Source organism: Phocoena sinus, chromosome X (genome assembly GCF_008692025.1).
Source record: "Phocoena sinus isolate mPhoSin1 chromosome X, mPhoSin1.pri, whole genome shotgun sequence".
Taxonomy (NCBI): Eukaryota; Metazoa; Chordata; class Mammalia; order Artiodactyla; family Phocoenidae; genus Phocoena; species Phocoena sinus.
The window spans coordinates 15,765,351-15,786,475 of NC_045784.1; the positions used below are offsets into that span (position 1 = coordinate 15,765,351).

Sequence of the window (21,125 nt, forward strand, 5' to 3'; positions counted from 1 at the left end):
TCTACATCTGCTAACATCATACCTTCCAAACCTATAGAGAACTTCTTATTCATTTATTTATTTATTTTTGGCTGCATTGGGTTTTTGTTGCTGCATGCGGGCTTCCTCTAGTTGCGGTGAGCGGGGACTACTCTTCGTTGTGGTGTGCAGTCTTCTCATTGCAGTGGCTTCTCGTTGCGGAGTACAGGCTCTAGGCGTGCGGGTTTCAGTAGTTGTGGCACGCAGGCTCAGTAGTTGTGGCACACAGGCTTAGTTGCTCCGTCGCATGTGGGATCTTCCCAGACCAGGCAGGGCTTCAACCCGTGTCCCCTGCATTGGCAGGCGGATTCTCAACCACTGCGCCACCAGGGAAGCCCTAGAGAACTTCTAATTAATGAGCTTAGTAGCAATTCAGTATTAATGAGCTGAAGAGTATGTCATTGTCCTCTCTATCAGTTATCTGTTACTGCAATAATACTGTGTATTAAACAACTATAATAGCTCAGTAGCATGTAATAAACATTTCGTTTTGCTCACAAGTGTACAGATCAGCTGAGCACTTCTGCTGATCTTGGCAGACTTGATTCAGCAGTTTTTCGGGTCTTGGTTGGAGTTCCCTCGTGTTTACAGGTCTGCTGGCGGGTGGCTGATCTAGGATGGCCGTGGCTTGGGTGACTCAGCTCTGCTTCACATGGTCTTGGAGCTTCCAGTAGACTAGCCTGGGATTTGTGGTAGTGGCACAGTTTCAAAAGAGAGAGCATGGAAGCATACAAGGCCTCCTGAGGCCGGCTTGGAACTGGTACATAACACTTCCACCATATTCTTTAGTCCAACTCAAGTCACAAACCCAACCCAGCTTCAAGGTCTGGGGAAGGAGACTCTTGATGAGAGTGGCTGCAAAATCACATTAAAAAGAGCATGACTAGAGGTTGGAGTAGAGAGTTGGGGATACTTTTGCAATCAATCTACCGTATCACTTTTCATCTTTCTCCACCTGAATTGGCCAGATTTCTTTTCTTGGGCTGACTGTTTCATAGGCAGTCTAGCAAGAAAGAGATCCTGGGTCTCAGCACCTACTGAAATGGGCAGTGCAGGTAATCCGTTACACAGAAATATCTCTTCAAGAGAGCGGTCCTTTGGGAATTTCTGCCTATGGTTTGTTACCAAGAAGAAAAAGAAAATCATGTCAGAAAATTGGTTTTTATGTGACGAGAGAAACAAATCAATTACGTAAGTAAAATTTGAAGTGTTTAACAGGGAAAAATTAAATGTTGCCATTTAATTTTCTGTAGATTCTGAATAGCCACAGATATTTGAACCAAATACAATGCATTGTTATGTTTCTAGCCCTATTAGTAAAAATCTGAGATATTAGAGTGGGCAAAAAAAAATGTAGAGTTAGAGCTTCAGAGCATCAAAATACCTTGATTGACCAGTTTTCCCTGTGCTCCTCCCTCTCCTGCCCGCTGATGAACTCACTGCTTTGGTAAAATGTCCACCTGGGAAGGGATAATGATGCTTCATGTGAATGTACCTACTGGTCTCAGAACAAATCATTCCTCATGGTTATGTGTGGGATATCTTGGTATTCATAACACTTAGCACAGTGCCTTACATGGGCTAGGTATTCAAGAAGTTATTTATTGCATTTTAAGTATGGGAATGTAGATTTTTCCCCCCTTTTCTGTCTTTCCATTTCCAGAATTAGTAACTCACCTTTCTGACAGCAACATCCAGGACAAGGATAGACAGGACTATTGGGTGTTGATAGACGTCCCAGACTCCTACTGTGGTCCTCGGCTGCAATTTCCTCTCACTTTTACTGATATTGATTTACTTATTGAGGCCTTCAAGCAACAACAGGCAAGTAGAAGCAGATACTGTCCTGATTCTTGTACATAACATGTGCTATCTGTTGAATGAATAGATGAAAATACTACAGCAGAAATGCATTCCCTTGGGAAAAAACTTCACATTAAGTGAGAGCTACCCTCTGCTTTGCTTAACCCATTAAATACAAATCTCAGGTGCACAGAAACCTCCTATCTATTGGCTTATAGTATTTCCTTGTTCTTTTTCTGAGGTTTAATTCACATACTGTAAAATTCACCATTTTAAAGTGTACGATTGATTCAGTGCTTTTTAGTACATTCACAAGATTGTGTAACAATCACTAATATCTAATTCCAGAACATTTTCTTCACCCCCAAAAGAAGTGCCGTACCCATTACTATTCCCTCCTCCCCCACTCCTGGCAACCACTGTTCTACTTTCTGTCTCTGTGGATTTGTCTCTTCTGGATATTTTGTACAAACGGAATCATGTAATATGTTCATACGGCTTATTTCCCGTAGCATAATGTTTTTAAGGTTCATTCATGCCATAGTATGTTTCATCACTCCTTTATTTTTATGGCTGACTAATATTCTATTATATGAGTATACCACATTTTTATCCATTCATCAGTGGATGAACATTTGGATTTTTTCTACCTTTTGGCTATTATGAGCAATGTTGCCATGAACATTTATGTTTTTATATGAACATATGTTTTCAATTCTGTTGTTTCTATATCTAGGAGTAGAATTGCTGAGTCATATGGTGACTCAATGTTTAACATTTTGAGGAACTGCTAAATTGTTTTCCACAGTGGCTGCACCATTTTACATTACCACTAGTAATAGGTGAGGGTTCCAGTTTCTCCACATTTTTTGCCAACACTTGTTATTTTATGTTTTAAAAAAAATTTTAATTTTACTATAGCTATCCTAGTTGTGTGTAAAGTGGTATCTAATTGTGGTTCTCATATGCATTTCCCTAATGGCTAAGATGTTGAGCATCTTTTCATGCTTACTGGCCATTTGTACACATTCTTTAGAGAAATGTCTATTCAGATCCTTTGCCCATTTTAAAATCAGGTTATTTGTCTTTTTACTATTGAGTTGTAAGTGTTCTTTACATATTCTGGATACAAGTCCCTTATCAGATATACAATTTGCAAATATTTTCTCCCATTCTGTAGGTTGTCTTGTCACTTTCTTAATAATGTCTTTTGAGGCACAAAAGTTTCTAATTTTGATGACGTCCAACTTATCTCCTTTTTTCTTTCGTTGCTTGTGTTTTGGCATCATATCTAAGAATCCATTGCTAAATCCAAGGTCATGAAGGTTTACCCCTATGTTTTCTTTTAAGAATTTTATAGTTTTAGCTCTGACATTTAGCTCTATGAGCCATTTTCAGTTAACATCTCTATACGGTATGAGGTATGGGTCCAACTTCATTCTTTGCGTGTGGATATGCAGTTGTCCCTATACCTTTTGTTGAAGAATCTGTTCTTTCCCCATTGAATGGTTTTGGTTCCTTTGTAAAAAATTAATAGGCCATAGCTGTCTGGATTTATTTCTGGAGTCCCAATTCTTTTCCATTGGTGTGTGTGTCTATCCTTATGCCAGTACCACACTGTCTTGATTACTGTAGCTTTGTGGTAAGTTTTGAAATCAGGAAGTGTCAATCCTTTGACTTTGTTATTCTTTTTCAATATTGTTTTGGCATTTAGGGTCCCTTGCAATGAATTTGAAGATTGACTTTTCCATTTATGCAAAAAAGCCCACTGAGATTTTGGTAGGGGTTGCACTGAATCTGTAGATCGCTTTGGGTAGTATTGTCTTCTTGACAATATTAAGTCTTCTAATCCATGAACATGGGATGTTTTTCCATTTATTTGGATCTTCTTTAATTTCCTTTAGCTATGCTTTATAATTTTATACTTTTCAGTGTACAAGTCTTTCACTACCTTAAATTTATTCCTAGGTATTTTATTCTTTTGGTTGCTATTATAAAACGAATTGCTTTCTTAATTCCCTTTTGAACTGTTCATTGCTGGTGTATAGAAACACAACTGATTTTTGTGGGTTGATCTTTTACTCTGCAACGTTGCTGAATTCATTTATTAGCTCTAATAGGTGTGTGTGTGTGTGTGTGTGTGTGTGTGTGTGTGTGTATTCTTTTGGATATTCTATATACAGGATCACATCATCTGTGAATAGAGTTTTACTTCTTCGTTTCTGGTTTAGATGCCTTTTATTTCTTTTTCTTGCCTAACTGCTTTGGCTAGGATTTCCAGTATAATGTTGAATAGCAGTGGTGAGAGTGGACATGCTTTTCTTGTTCCTGATCTTAGGGAGAGAGCTTTTAATCTTTTCACCATTGAGTTTGATGTTAGTTATGGTTTTGTTTTGTTTTGTTTTTAATAAATGCTGTTTATCAAGTTGAGGAAGTGTCCATGTATTCCTAGTTTTCTGAGTGGCTTTATCATGAAAAGGTGCTGGGATTTGTCAAATACTTTTTCTGCATTAGTTGAGATGATTGTGTGTTTTTTTCCCTTCATAATAGTAATGTTGTGTATTACATTGGTTAGTTTTCTTATGTTGAACCACTCTTATATTCCTGGAATAAATCCCACTTGGTTATGGTATATAATTCTTTAGAAATTCTGTTGGATTTGGTTTGCTGGTATCTTGTCAAGGATTTTTGCATTTTATTTGTAAGGGATACTGGTCTGTATTTTCTTTTTGTGTGGTGTCTTTATCTGGCTTTGATATCAAGGTAATACTGTCCTCATGAAATGAGTTAGGAATTGCTTCCTTCTCTTCTATTTTTTAGAAGAGTTTGAGAAGGATTGGTGTTACTTCTTTAAACGTTTCATAGAGTTCACCAGTGAAGCTGTCTGATCTTGCACTTTTCTTTGTTAGGAAGTTTGTGATTAGTGATTCAATCTCTGTGTGTTCTAGATCTGTTCAGATTTTCTATTTCTTCTTGAGTGTTTTGATAATGTGTGTGTTTCCAGGAATTTGTCCATTTCATCTAAGTTATCTAATTTGTTAGTATACAGTTGTTCGTAATATCCTCTTATAATTCTTTCTTTTTCTTTGAGGTCAGTGGTAATGTCCCCATTTTCATTTCTGATTATAGTTATTTGCACTTTCTCTCTTTTATTTCTTGGCCTGTCCAGGTAAAATTTTGTCAATTTTGTAGCTCTTTTCAGAGAACCAACTTTTGGTTTTGTTGATTCTATTGGTTTTCTGTTCTCTATTTCATTTATCTGCACTCTAATCCCTATCTTCTTCCTTCTGCTGGCTTTCCGTTTAATTTGCTCTTCTTTTTCTAGCTCCTTAACTCATTACTGATGGGGGGATTTTTGTAGAAACTAATGCCTGTGGCTGGCGATTTTTATTTTGGCTGGCCATAAAGTCAATTCTGTTATTTCACTAACACTTTGCAGGTTATTACATTCAGTAGTTATATCTGACACACCTGTAAAGTCTTCTAATTTTTGTGAAATGTTGTCTTCTATCCACTCTTCTGGAGAAGCAAAGGAGCATTCTCCAGCACCACGAGTTTCATTTTCACTTTCCATATCAGAATCAATCACTAAGGTTTTTTGTCTTTTTGTTGGTCTTATATTCACATCGTCTGAATCAGAACTATGTTCTGAAGAACTGTCATCTTCTGCACACTAGTATACATGTTGCTTGGACAGTCAGAGAAAGTTTCTGCATAAAATTCACCGAACAGTTCTTCTTCACTCAAAATTTCACAATGTGTCATTTTTGAAAATTGTACGTTTATGGTATACACAAGGTTGGAACAAAAACCTAATGGAGCAAAATGTGAATGATAATGACAGTCATAAGTTATATAATGAACGCTTGATCAGTTTTAAGCTCTAACAACTTTGCATGGTGATGTTAATTGTATCACTCTCTAAAAACGTATTGATATGTCTCTGGTCAACGATGTTCAGATGACAAAAGACGTATTAATGTGTCTCTGGTCAATAATGTGTTAAGCATTAAGTCAGGCTTTTCATTCGACATCTTTCTTCTTTCTTAATGTAGGCATTTACAGCCATACATTGCTCATTGAGCATTGCTTTTACTGTATCCCATAAGTTTTGGTATGTTGTGTTTTAATTTTTGTTCATCTCAAAGTATTTTCTAATTTCCCTCGTGATTTCTTCAACATATTCAAGAGTATGTTGTTTAATTTCCACATATTTGTGAACTTTCCGGTTTTCCTTCTGTTATTGATTTCTAGTTTCATTCCATTGTGGTCAGAGAAGATACTTTGTATGATTCCAGTCTTTTAGAATGTATTGAGGCTTGTTTTGTAGCCTAACATCTGGTCTATCCTAGAGAATGTTCCATGTGCACTTGTAAAAAAATGTGTAGTCTGCTGTTTTGGGTGGAGTAGTCTATAGATGTCTCTTAGGTCTAGTTGGGTGTGAGATCTCCAAAGTTTCTTTTCTTTTAGGCTGTGTTCACCTAGTGCTTCGAAAGAGATTTTCTTGAACACCAAGAGCCATTAAGAAAGAAAGAAAGAAAGAAAGAGAGAGAGAGAGAGAGAGAGAGAGAGAGAGAGAGAGAGAGAAAAGGGAGGAGGAGGAAGGGAGGAGGAAAGAGGGAAAGAAAGAGGGAGGGGGAAGAAAGAGGGAGAGGGAAAGAAAGAAGGGAAGGGAACAGAAGGGAAGGAAAGGGAAGCAAGGAAAATCTAGTCTTTGCAGATTGGCTCTGTGTTGGTACACTCCTTTACTGCTTAGCCTGGCTGTTTACAAATCCATCTTAGCCTTTTCTTTCTGCTTGCACTGTGCCATTTTTAAGTTGCCTCTTTCTTAATTCAGCATTGGTTGCTGTGAGCTTTGACTATCTTCCAGAGTTCTGACAAAGTTGGGTCTGACAGGTTTTTTTGTTTGTTTGATCTGTTTTTTTGGCTTGATTTTTCAGTGTTTCTGCAGAGGGATGGGATCTTGGAACTACCTACTTCATTATTTTCTGACATCACCCCAGAACCCTCATTCTCAGGTTAGGACCTTAAGGGTGTACCCTAGGAGTAAGAGTGAATGAGAAGTACTGGCTCTGTAGGGACTGAAGCAAAATTTTGAATCATTTAATTCCTGAAATTGAATTGATATCATCCTAGACAGCTAGTGCTCCTAGCCACCTGCCAAGAGAAAATTTCAACCCTCTCTGTAAGAAAATAGGGCCTTAAATGATTTCTTCAAGTTTTCATATACAGTATCCAGAACTTAACACAAATGTTAACCAGGCACAGGAGGATGCAAGATTCACAAAAGAAAACTGAGGCAAACAGCAAACAATGGAAACAAACCTATAGAGTTTTTCGATAATGGCATTATCAGACTCAGAGTTGAAAATAAATATGCTTAATATGCTCAAGGACATAAAAGCTATGGCAAAAATTCAAGGAGCTATAATAGAAAAGATAGACAATTTCGATTTTATAAAAATGAAAAATATATGATGCTAAGGGAAGAATAAAAGGTTCAACATAGTGTACAATGTGCTCCCATTTGTTAACAAAATTAATAAGCATTATATATTTTGATTTTTAAAAATTGAGATAAAATTCACATCACATAAAATTGATTGTTTTAACCATTTTAAATAAAGTGTATGATTCATTGGTTTTTAGTATATTCACAATGTGGTGCAACCATCACCACTATCTAATTCCAGAACATTTTTATCATCTTCAAAACAAAACCCTGTACCTCATTCCCTCTTCTCCCTAGCCCCTGGCAACCACTAGTTTACTTTCTGTCTCTACAGATTTGCCTAATCTGTGCATTTTATATAAATGGAATCATATAATATGTGCCTTTTGTGTCTGGTGGCTTCTGCTTGGTATAATGTTTTCAAGGTTCATTCATGTTGTAGCATGTATCAGTCAGTACCTCATTCCTATTTTTGGTCGAATAATATTCCTTTGTGTGAATATACCACATTTTATTTAAGGGATTATGCACCTATACACGTGTTTGCATATTCATATGTGGTTATATTGATTTTTTAAAAATTTATTTTATTTATTTATTATTTTTGGCTGCGTTGGGTCTTCATTGCTGCGTGCGGGCTTTCTCTAGTTGCAGCGAGTAGGGGTTACTCTTCGTTGCGGTGCGCGGGCTTCTCATTGCAATGGCTTCTCTTGTTGTGGAGCATGGGCTCTGGGCGCGAGGGCTTCAGTAGTTGTGGCATGCAGGCTTCAGTAGTTGTGGCTTGCGGGCTCTAGAGCACAGACTCAGTAGTTGTGGCACACGGGCTTAGTTGCTCCGCGGCATGTGGGATCTTCCCAGACCAGGACTTAAACCCGTGTCCCCTGCATTGGCAGGTGGATTCCTAACCACTGTGCCACCAGGGAAGCCTGGTTATATTGATTTTTATATGCTTGCAAGTGCATAGAATATTTTTTGGAAAGACACTCAAGATACTCTTAACAGTGGCTGTTTTGGGGAATAGGGAAAGTAGACTGAAGTCTGGGGAAGAAGGAAAATTGCTTTTCATTATTGTACTCCTTTTTTTTTTTTTTTTTTTTTTTTTTTTTGCGGTATGTGGGCCTCTCACTGTTGCGGCCTCTCCCATTGCGGAGCACAGGCTCCGGACGCGCAGGCTCAGTGGCCATGGCTCACAGGCCCAGCCGCTCCGCGGCATGTGGGATCTTCCTGGACCGGGGCACGAACCCATGTCCCCTACATCGACAGGCGGACTCTCACCCACTGCGCCACCAGGGAAGCCCTGTACTCCTTTTTGCTGTTTAAATTTTTATTTCAACTTTAGAAATGTGGGGTTTTTTTTTTCATTTAAAAACTAGTTACTGTTTTAAAAAGAAAATCCTTTCAAAGTAATATTTTCCTCCCTCAGTGCCTTTAAAAGAGTGTGAGTATTTTATTCAAGTTGCCATTTAATCTGAATATATTTGTAAACATAGAAATCAACTTCTGAGTTAACTCTTTTGAGTATTTAATATTGCTATAAACATGATTATAATGCTACTTAAAGAGAAGTAGACTGGCTTTGTAGGGACTAATAATACCAAAGTGATTTTAACCAATTGAAAAAGGACCCAGAAAAAACATTTTCATAATAGGGATTTTCTGTTGTTGCAATATATCCTCAATGATTATTTGTTAATTTAACTTAATAAAACAACTGCCTTTTCAGACAGTAATTACTCTGATTAGCACTACAAATGGTCCAGAAAGTCTACAGTGGCAACTTAAGGTAACACTGAAGCCAGTTTTGGGAATCAATAAATTAAATATGGAAATTAAAATAAATCATGCTATCAGAGTGTTTTGCCTGTTCCTTTAAAATCTGGCTAAAGATTTGACTCACCGATTTAGAATGCTTTTGTGGGGAAAATCCTTAGCAATCCATTAGGTTTGGAGAGACAGGAAATGTGGGCTCCCCACTAATTAACATCCAGGGGACCTTCTCTTTCCTCCTAATTCTCACATTGCTTCCAATCCTGCTTCCTGGTTTTTTTAAAAAAAATAAGTTTGGAGAATTTCATGATTAAATAATTTTAATAGGAAGTGGAAATGGAAAATAATTTCATTATTTTAATAGGAAGTGGAAATGGAAATTTCAGGACACCACGAGTTAGGATTGTTCCAAAGGGTTTCATCTGTCCTGAATCCCGTGCTCAAAGCGTTATCTGAACAATATGTAGATATGACCTCTCTCTCAGCCTCCAATAATCTAAACCAGTGCTGTCCAATAGGAATATAATGTGATCCACATACATAATTTAAAATCTTCTAGTAGTCAACATTATAAAGGCAAAAAGAAACAAGTGAAATTAATTTTAATAATGTATTTTATTTACTCCAACATATAAAATTATCATTTTAATATGTAATCATATTAAAAGTTTTTAATGAGATGTTTTACTTTTTTTTTTCATACTGTCTTTAAAATCCAATGTGTATTTTGTGCTTACATGACATCTCAATTTTGACTGACCCCATTTCAAGTGGTCAATAGCCCCAGGTGACCAGTGTCTACTGCATTGGACAGTACAGGCACAGACACTCCTGACTAGAAAGTGGTGTTAGCATCTGTTAAATTTGTATCAGCTACATCACTTTTTGAATTATGTATTTGGAATAGTTCATAATTTAAAAAAAGAGAGAACAACACACTCTATTTAAAAACAAACAAACAGAAAAGCCTGGAAGAGAAAACCCAGTAAATCTGTCCAAAACAATGCTGTCATCAACACTGTAACTGGAGGAGATCAAGGGATGAATAGTCATAATAGGAGCTAATCTGAATGGTTTATTTGAATTGGCAATATGTTCTATACTTACACTTGTATATAAGTGTGCTTGCTGTCCTGTAAACTCATGTCTGTGCACCAAATATTGAGCCACACCTAGGACACCTGGCTCAGGAGTCCCTTGGGGCCTGTCTGGCTACCTTGTGAGACCTCCTAACCCAGCACCCCCATCTAATTCCCAGCCCCAGGGCAGGAGGTCGCAAGCAAATGCAAAGCAGCTCCTCTTGAACAATCTCTCTGCTTCTCCCTTTCTACTTCTCTCTCTTTTCCCTCCTTCTCTTTTCTTTACTTTTTTGCCTGCACATTTCCTTAGGGCAAGGGAGTCTCCTTTTTTTCTTGTCACCTCTCTTGGGCTCTAAGGACCAAGAATAATAAGAAATGTTCTGTGAATGGGTGATGTCAATTAAGAACATGAGAATATAGACGTCCTAGGAACCATTCATTCATTCAACTTACACATCTCTAGTGAGGGCTTATTATGTGCCAGATACTGTGCTAGGATAATCTATTTAAAAATAATTTAGAGGTTGTCGTGAACTACAGCTACCTGAAACGTGCTCATATGTTCCACCTAATTGCTTTCTACACACTCATGCCTTTTCTCCTAGTTCATTATATCTATTTCCTCTCCTTCGCCCTCACAGATACTTCATGCTTATTATGTCTTAGAGGTGCTATTTGAAACCAAGAAGCTCCTGCAGCAAATGCCGAATTTCACTCACATAAAAACTTCTCCCTCCAAAGAGATAACAATCTGTGGTAAGTTTCAGAGCAGTGTTGCCAAATTAATATTTAGGAGCCTCTTGGTTCTACATCATTGGCCTAACTTGAAAACTGTGTAAATTGGACTGTGTTAAGGGAAAAGTGTTAATATAGAGTTTTCTATCATGATAGTACTGTTTCCTATCTTGTCTTTGTTTTGCATACCAGCTGGCAGGAATTAATTATGTGAGAAATTAAAGAACTCATAGCTTTTTATAAAGGCAGGCAGCATTTTAATACAGAAAATCACCCATGGGTGGAATAAGTGTTCTTTGCCCTCCCTCTGGCTCTCATTATCTTTGTTCAATGTAGCTTTTTCTAGGTGGGCCTCTGCATGCCACTTATGCTGGGAAGAGAAAAAAGCAGGGTAGAGACTAAATTCTTCTCTGCCCTCGGCTGCTGTTTTAGATTTTTCCAACTGGTCTCTGCAGCTTTTAGAAGAGTGGGAATGTCCCAGAAATCTGTTCCTTGTTCTTCTAAATAACAAGAGCTGAGATTTTGTTATCATATAGGCCAGTCTGACAGGATATTGCTTCAAGAAGCAGTACACATTGAAATTCAACACAGTTGGTGCTCAGCGTGCTTGCAACTGTCTGAGAATGGAGTGCGTGGAAGGAACAGCAATTCCCTTAACTTCTAATTAAGCCTTTAGGTTACAAAACAGTGATTGTTATTTTCCAAATCAATTTTTAGCCCATGTTTCTTTTACTCTGGCAGGTAGAATGGATTTGACAATCTAATTAAACTATTTCCATTCTAGCATCTGATAGTGGTGACAGGGACTTGATGTAGCAGTACATGCTCCTTGACATGTCCTGACTCAGGCTTTTGAAGAGTCCTTAATGGTCCAATTCCAACTGAATCAGGCCACCACATCTCTGCCTTCCAGATGATGCATCTCAGCAGTGGGGACCTTTTATTCAAGGCCTCATCAGCACTTACTTTTCATGGAGATAAAGAATTTTGGGTCATGAGGCTCAGGAAGCGATGCCAACCCATGAAGCCTCTGGAGCCAAGGCGAGGTTTGCTCTCAGAGTGTATATAATAGGCCAAACAGGGAGTGTGATCTGCTCCCATGTTTCCAGTATACCTCCAGTTGCCATTGGAGACTTAGCTTTGCATAAAAGGATCTGGAAAAAGACATGAATTAATTAGAGGGCATGTAAGTCCTGGATCTAGTCTATCCCTTGCTCTTACGGATGAAATTGAGGCCCAGAGAGAAAAGTGTATTGCCTTCCATGCATTTCTATGTAGTAACTTGTCGCCCTCTCTCCACCTCAGCTTACTCAGCTGGTTAGTGGCAGAGTCAGAATTAAAAATCAGATCTTCTGCATCCCAGGTTAGAGCCAACTCCGTATCTGCTATCCCAACTCCCATCATGCACTGCTCTGACTGATGTTTCATTTTCCATCGTGAGACAAGGACTAGGGAATGGATTGATTGGACAGTTCCAATATTTTAAAGATACCCACATCTTGGCAGGGCATTTATTTCCAGACTTTTTCCATGTAGCACCATTGATAGAAGGAAAAACCAAGGCCCATAGGTTCCCATAGCATAGGAATTATTATTTTCTGTCTTTAATAGCCCCATTGAACTTAGAAAAATTTGGTCATCATTTAAAATAAAATTTAAAATCAGGGCCATATTTTCATAAACATCCTCTGTTTAAGACAGTATTAGGAAAGGGGGAGAAATTATGATGAACCTTTACCATTATTTTAATTTCCAGATGCATTTTTTTACATGCACATCTAAACATGCTACACATTTCTCAACGTGCATGAAATATAGTAGGTGTTTTAGTTTATGTTATAAATGATAACCAGTTATGCACTTAGGTTTTTGTACGCAGTGGAAATATCTTTCTGTGGCTGCCTTTCCATGACACATTGAGTTTTATCTCTTGCTGTCCAACTAGAAGTTAAAAATATTTTTAGGGAGTTCCCTGGTGGTCCAGTGGCTAAGTGCTCCCAATGCAGGGGGCCCAGGTTTGATCCCTGGTCAGGGAACTAGGTTCCACATGCCTCAACTAAGAGTTTGCATGCCGCAACTAGAGACCCTGCATGCTGCAAGGAAGATCCCACACGCGGCAACGAAGATCCCACGTGCCACAGCTAAGACCTGGAGCAGCCTAATTAATTAATTAATTAAAAAATAATAAGGCAGCTTATGAAAAAAATGAAAATAAAAATATTTGTATAGCCTCAACTCTTAATATGCTGAAACCAATTCATTTATTAGCATACCAGCTGCAACAGTTCTGACTACCCAAATCTTTGGGGTTTTTTGTTTTTTGCTTTTTTTTAACTGGAACCAAAGCTGCTAATAGTAGCTTGTTTTATTGATATGAAGTGAAATACTTTGTCCATTAAGGCATTGCAGATATTCTAAAGCTCCCAATTAAACAAATTCTACAGAATACCTGACTCACAGCATTTTTATTATTATGCTTGTCTCCCTCTCAGAAATTCCTCCCTGCCATCAGAACTCATATTTTTCTGATGTGGCCTCAGAAGCACTAACCACACACAGATTTGGCAAACATATACATGCCTCTGCTGTGTCAGCCCGAAAGGCACCTTTATTCTCAATGGTGTACATTGGTGCCTCTCCTTTAAAGCAGCATAATGTAGCTGCTGAGTGAATGAGCTCATATTTTCTTAGCTAAAGTTGTTTTGTTTTTTTTTTAACCATCTTTATTGGAGTATCCTGAAGAAAATTAGGAAAACAAAATAATTTAAAAAATATATTTAACTGATAAGTAAAGTCCTTCCATTTTTATTTCTTTAGATTTGGAGTGAGAGCAATGAGGTTTAAGTATACGATAGTATTAATATGCTCTTAATATTGTAGTCATTTTATAAATAAGTGCTGGTGATGTAGGATTTTAATTTTATTATTCCCATTATAATTGGAGTCATCTTTTGTATATATTTGGTTAAGTTTGGTTGTAGCATTTTAAGCAAACTGAGGAAAAGTATTCCTGAATTAAATTATATTTAGTAATTAAGTTGGATACAAGGAATAAAAATTTATGATCAGAGGTTATGAAAGTCAAATATTTACCTAGAAATAGTTATCCAAATAGGGCTTTTGAATACTCACATATTTACTCTTGTTTTTAAATTAATGGCTTCATCTATTTATATGTTTTCCCTTAGTTGGCTGAGTTTTATAAAGCCATGCTTTCATTTTTGTTTTCTCTAATAGTCTCATCAAGAGAATGTCAACTATCTACTCAAAATTTTTAAGTTTCAGATGCTACTGCTGGAGCATATTTTTGAAAATGTGGCTTTAAAAACCTTTGCATTTAGAAATTAAACTTAATTATTGAGTGCCTACTATGCAGCAGGTACTATGGGAGGCATTTGGGGTTTAATGCCAATATAGATGATACTGCTGTTCTCCTAGAGATTACAGTGTAGGTAGTACAGAACAATCACTAAGAGCTTCCGTTTTTTGTGTGTGTGTGTTTTTTTTTGTGGTACGCGGGCCTCTCACTGTTGTGGCCTCTCCCATTGCGGAGCACAGGCTCCGGACGCGCACGCCCAGTGGCCACGGCTCACGGGCCCAGCCGCTCCGTGGCACGTGGGATCCTCCCGGACTGGGGCACAAACCCGTGTCCCCTGCATCGGCAGGCGGACTCTCAACCGCTGTGCCACCAGGGAAGCCCAGAGCTTCACTTTTGAAGAGAGATAAAGTTGAGTTTGAATTCCAGCTCTGCTACTTGGTAGCTGGGCAACTTTGCATAAGTTACTTAACTACTCCGAGCCTCATTCGTAAAATGAGTATGATGAAAACAATACCCATCTCATAGAGTGGTTGTAAGGATTGAACAAGACAATTCACGTAAACCCTTAGTCTAGCGCTTGGCACAGAGTGGCACAGAGCACTTGGCACAGAGGCCCATCCCGAAGGGAGGCCCATAAATGGCAGGAATGAATAGGTAATTGCCACATCGGATGCTGTCCCCTATAGGAAAGGGGGCAAAGTTTCCATAGAGTGCTATGGAAACAAATTGTCTGTTGAATTAATATCATCATAGGGTAAAAACCCGATGTCCTGAAAACGCTTGGAGTATATCAGTAGTATTTCAGTTTTTAAATTCTGTTACGTATCTTTTCAAATTAGAGTTTTTGTCTTTTCAGTTTTTAAATTCTTGTTCCTACTGAATAGCGATTTTTCATTTCATTTCCAGGTGATTTGCATGGGAAACTGGATGATCTTTTTTTGATCTACCATAAGGTAAATGATTATTTTGCTAAATATTTATATTTTTGTTGTGGGAAGACAGTCCTAGGACAAATAACAATATTAGTTTTATTAGGGATAGGTACAAATACAGATATAATAGGACAGTTTTTATCCAAGAAGTTGAAAGATTTGGTTTTTTTCACACGTTTCACAAAAAATTTTTAAAGATTTAATTTGGGTCTTTGTTTAATATTATTGTTATCTGTAGATCCATTAGGATTTGTACCTGATTGTATTTATGTTCTTTATTACATGGCAAATGTCTAGATGGCAGAGGAAGGGGAGGGAAACAGTCTGTTTTATTTTATTGTTATTTGGTTCAGAAGTGAGCATGCCACAGCAGTCTTTTCCTCCATTGTGCACTAATGATGCATGAAAGGAGTCCCCCATAGCAAGTTCCAAACTGCTCTTCTCTTCTCCACCCTGATTCATCATTGCCAGGCTCAGCTGCTCTTCCAGTGCTATGACTCCTCTTTGTTGGTTGGGTTTTCTTTCTTTTTTTTTTTTTTTGCGGTACGTGGGCCTCTCACTGTTGTGGCCTCTCCCGTTGCGGAGCACAGGCTCCGGACGCGCAGGCTCAGCGGCCATGGCTCACGGGCCCAGCCGCTCCGTGGCATGTGGGATCTTCCCGGACCGGGGCACGAACCCGTGTCCCCTGCACCGGCAGGCGGACTCTCAACCACTGCGCCACCAGGGAAGCCCTGTTGGTTGGGTTTTGTTTGCGGGAGCCCGCACAGAGGGCACAAAGCAGCTTGGCCAGCATGGAGTTTCTCTGCATCTCTTCGATTGGCTGGCTTCATTTCTTTCTCTGAGCCAGCAGTTGCAACCTAAATGTTAAATGTTTGCTTCTGGGATGATTGCATATAGAAAATTGATCCTGAGGTGACCTCTGCCTTCGCAGTTTTACCCCTTTGTCTCTCTTTTTGATTAATACATCATCCCCACAACTAGCATGTTGAATAATTGGGCATAGCATAGGTGTCTCAGATGGCCTAAAAGAAAATATATTCTGATTATTATGATGGGAAATCAATTTCACTCTTTGGGGACTGTGAGAGCTTGAGTAAGCCACATAACCTCCATGACCCTTAATATCTTTTTTGGCTGCAATATTCTTTTTTCTTTTCTTTTTTTTTTTTTTTGCGGTACGCGGGCCTCTCACTGTTGTGGCCTCTCCCGTTGCGGAGCACAGGCTCCAGACGCGCAGACTCAGCGGCCATGGCTCACAGGACCAGCCGCTCCGTGGCATGTGGGATCTTCCCGGACCGGGGCACGAACCCGTGTCCCCTGCATCGGCAGGTGGACCCCTAACCACTGCGCCACCAGGGAAGCCCTCTTTTTTCTTTTTTTTAAATAGTATCGACATATAGTTGATTTACAATATTGTGTTAGTTTCAGGTATACAGGAAAGTGATTTGGATATCCGAATCACTTTCCTGTACACCTGAAACTATGCTATACAGTAAATTCTTTTTATTTACCTATTTTATATATAGTAGTGTGTATCTGTTGATCCCATACTCCTAACTTATCTCTCCCCCCACTTTCCCCTTTGGTAACCATAATTTTGTTTTCTATGTCTGTGAGCCTGGCTCTGTTTTGTAAATAAGTTCATTTGTATTGTTTTTTAGATTCCACATATAAGTGATATCATATGGTATTTGTCTTTCTCTTTCTGACTTACTTCACTTAGTATGATAATCTCTAGGTCCGTCCATATTGCTGCAAATGGCATTATTTTTTTATGGCTGAGTAATATTCCATTGTATATATATATATATATATATATATATATATATATATATACCACATCTTCTTTATCCATTCATCTGTCGATGGTCACTTAGGTTACTTCCATATCTTGGCTATTGTGAATAGTGATGCTATGAACATTGGGGTGCACATATCTTTTCAAATTAGAGTTTTTGTCTTTTTCGGATATATGCCCAGGAGTGGGATTACTGGATCATATGGTTACCATATTTTTAACCTTTTTTTTTTTGGCTGTGTTGGGTCTCCGTTGCTGCGCGCAGGCTTTCTCTAGTTGTGGCGAGCGGGAGCTACTCTTCATTGCAGTGTGCGGACTTCTCATTGCGGTGGCTTCTCTTGTTACGGAGCACGGGTTCTAGGCACGTGGACTTCAGTAGTTGTGGTGCATGGGCTTCGTTGCTCTGTGGCATGTGGGATCTTCCCAGAGCAGGGCTCAAACCCATGTCCCCTGCACTGGCAGGCGGATTCTTAACCACTGTGCCACCTGGGAAGTCCCTATTTTTAACTTTTTAAGGAACCTCCATACTGTTCTCCATAGTGGCTGATTTACACTAATTTACATTCCCACCAACAGTGTAGGAGGGTTCCCTTTTCTCCACACCCTCTCCAGCATTTATTATTTGTAGGCTTTTTGATGATGGCCAATCTGACTGGTGTGAGGTGATGCCTCATTGTAGTTTTGACTTGCACTTCTCTAATAATTAGTGATGTTGAGCATCTTTTCTTGTGCCTGTTGGCCATCTGTATGTCTTTTGGATAAATGTCTATTTAGTTCTTCTTTGGCTGCAGTATTCTTGAGCTTCCACCCCATAAGAGGTTGTCTTGTGAATAAAACAACATAAATATCCAAAAGCATTTTTTAAAGTACTAAATTATGATAGAAATACAAGGTTTTCATTTCATTCATTCAGAATGGGAGCTTGGAAGGGAATGGAGGAAGCCAAACCAGGATTGGATGAATGGAGCCAGCACTTAGGAAGAGGTTCGGTTGAGACTGCAGGAGGCCTAAGCAAAGGTCTAGGGCCTGGTAGCCAGAGAGTGGGGTCAGGAGAAATAGAAGGCCATCCAGGTAGTGAGTTGGTGTCAGGAAGTCCAGCCAAAGATTTGCCGGCAGGGAACTGAGGGTTCTGGTAAATAGGGCAATTCTGGAGATCAGCTACGGAATCCAGTCTGGGCAGGGAAGGAAGAGAGGCCAGGATGGCAACCAACTGGGAGAAATGGGTGGAATGAAGGATTGCCATGCTCTCTGAGGTCAGGGCAGGAGGCCCAGGAAGCAGGATGGCTGGGAAGTTGCAAGGGGAGCAGTCCTAGGGGATGGGTGAGTCCAAGGTGGAATCCAGAATGTGGGTGGCTGAAATGAGTGAAAGAGAATATTAGGGATGAGGAGGTCAAGCAAGTGGAAAGCAGGTGTGTTAAGTGGGTTGGCCATAGGACTGAGAGATGAGATGCAGAGGAAGGACGTTTAGTCAGAGCTTATGAGCCTAGAAGGAGGAGAGGCTGGCAAAGTGTTAGTCTGTTGGTGGCTCTAAAGAGCAAGTGGACCCACCCCAACTCCTGACCCTGAGGTCTCCATCCTGTGGAAGAGTGGGTCCTTTCCTTCCAGAGGGCTGCAGGAGTCAGGAGTCTAGCACCATTCCGAAGGGAGGCCCAGATTTCCAGAGGGAAGTCTTTCTGAATGAGTTGAAGGCAAAAGGGAGTTTATTTATGCAGTTTGAGGAATGAGATTTGTTTAAGTCTACATAGCACCATATAAATGTTCAGAAGTACAGTCCTGCTATTTTTGACAACTACAATCTGAGGAAGGAGGAGGGGGTGGAGGTATGTGGGGAATAGCCACAACAGAAAATCTGGTAATTATTTTTCTAGAGGTCTTGGAAAATATAAAAAAGGGAAAATAGTTGAGTAAATTAAATGGGAAAAGTGACTTCCTAGGCAATTAGAAAATTTTTCAAGAGGTAGTTGAAGATATTAAGGTGCGATCAGGGAAAGGACTCTGGAGTAGATGCAAAAAGAGAATGTTTCTTTAATTCCATTGGCAAAACTAAATGGAATATATAAAACTGGAAAGTGCTAATGTAAAGATTGAACAGGAGGAGGTGGGTGGTAAGAAGTACTATAAAAAGGACTAAAGGTGAAATTATAGCATTCACATGAAAGCAAGAAATATTTTGAGTGTTAACCAATGACGGTGTTCAGGAAGTGGAGATTGAGAGCCCAGCGATGAAAGAGTATGGAACTGTTTTTGGCCCCAAAGATATCACAGTTTAGTGGGGTAGGTCACCTAATGAAAAGACAAGACAGTTCAGGTTGAGACATGTTATAACTGGGGTAAACGAGTTTCCAAGGGAGCACATTGGAAGGGCGTCTAAGTCGTGGGAGACTTCCTGGAGGAGGTGACATTTAAGACAATCCCTTCAAAGAGTTTTAGTAATTTAGTAAGTGCCTAAATCATGAAGGAAAGTTCTGAAGGATCAGAAAAGATTTTATTCCCACACCCTTTTTGTGGTGTGCTGCAATAAATGATGGAATCCGTACCAGTGATCGTTTTTGATTGTTTTGACATTTTTGGTTTCTTTAATATTTGGTTGTCCTTACAAATTCTATCATTTAGCACCTTAAGACTAAGCTAGACAGTTTCAGCTCACAGTCCTATCTGGATTTGAAGGGAATTCTTTCCTCTGGGTTCCACACGGTTAACCATGGCACACCTTTCCTAAAAAGGTATCCCAACTTTATATGGCTTCAGATATCATCAAGTGAAGCAATTTACATGGCATTAGTTAGGTCATATTTTTAGACTTTATTTTCTGAAGAGGTTAATTCTAATCAGCCACTCTTGCTTAAGAGTGACCAATTTGGAATACTTCGTTCAGATCCTTTTCCTCATTGATGAGAAAGCTTGAAATTTTAGACCAAGTATTGGCAAGTTAGTTTGTTAAATTGATGCTGTGTGTGGAAACCTCCTACAGTTGAGAAAGAGCTGCACATGGACAGAGAGAAGCTAATTACCTCTCACCCCTGTGGGTGTCATACTGATGCTGTCTATGGAAGCCACGCAGCCTTGTTTTCCTTTTCTTTCTCTCTTCTCCACCATCCTCCACCCCACGCCCTATGCCCCAAATTTTCCAGCTGTGAAGGTCATTAAATATTTTCTTTTTTCTCTATTGCTGATATGCTTCCCACTGCCACAGTATTCAATTCTTTACCTTTTGAGATTAAGGCAGTGTGTTATAATCAGAACAGATCTCTAAAATAGAGTTTGCAAAAGAAATAAAAATTAAAATAATGTGGAGTTGAGGTCCAGAGGTTATTGTTTGATGTGCCTCAGGAAAATGCCCCCCCAAAATTGTGATAACTTCTAGATGTCTTATGTAAAATACTTCAGTGGGAAATAGGTCTCCTTATCTCTACTCAAGTTAATTAATTGTGATCTGCTATTCTTTTCCCCCTGAAGGTCATCTAATGCTGTTCAGAGTTGTAGTTACCCCAGGTTTTCTATATTTGTCAACTTGATCACCATGTCATAGATGGTTTGTTATATATCAGCTGCAGAATAAGCCAGAGAGTTTGGTTTACTGGAACTGAGTGAAGGATGGGTTCCCTCAGCAGCAGTGTTTGCTTCTGTGAAGAAAATCCAGAGAAATCTCAGTAGCGTAGCTAGAAGCCTAAATATCCTAGAGACCCATGTCCCAGGAGACTTAGCTATTCTTTTTATCTGTTTTCCAATTCTCTTATTATTCTAAGACTAAAACGTATTTGAACTCAGACTATATAGAGTAATACAACTAGTCCTGGCTCAACAATGCAGTTCTTATACATCCAAATATGTCTTGCCTTTGCCTTCAGAGGCTCAACACTTACAGAAGTTCAGTATATATTTAGGACTCCTTTTAGAATCACTTTCACAGACAGTAACATTTTCTGTTGAACGAGCTTCATTATCACAAATCAATCTTTTGAAGACGTGTGATTTTTTGAAAAGCTTAAAACTTATTGGGTGTCAAGCATGCCATGTAAGGTGGATGGCTTAGTTGACCCTTACTATTAGGGGCTTAAAATTAGGTTTGACTAAAGAAATTCGGTATTCATTGCTCATAGTAGAGGTGAAATACCTATAAAGTTTGGTTTAACTGGGGATGAGTTCTACTACCAGAAAATTGGTCATTCCAGTGGAAAATATGTTTACATATTTTCTCAAATTTTGACTGTTGCTTTTCTCA

General features: G+C 39.0%; 1 protein-coding gene across 1 annotated transcript in view; it reads left to right on the forward strand.

Annotated features, from left to right (window-relative positions):
- The window catches only part of PPEF1 (protein phosphatase with EF-hand domain 1), a 144,947-nt gene that overhangs the window by 75,852 nt on the left and 47,970 nt on the right, over positions 1 to 21,125 (forward strand). The window contains exons 6-8 of the mRNA XM_032620331.1: positions 1,682 to 1,842; positions 10,761 to 10,875; positions 15,080 to 15,126. Coding sequence (XP_032476222.1) covers positions 1,682 to 1,842; positions 10,761 to 10,875; positions 15,080 to 15,126 — 323 coding nt within the window. The remainder of the gene's footprint in view (positions 1 to 1,681; positions 1,843 to 10,760; positions 10,876 to 15,079; positions 15,127 to 21,125) is intronic.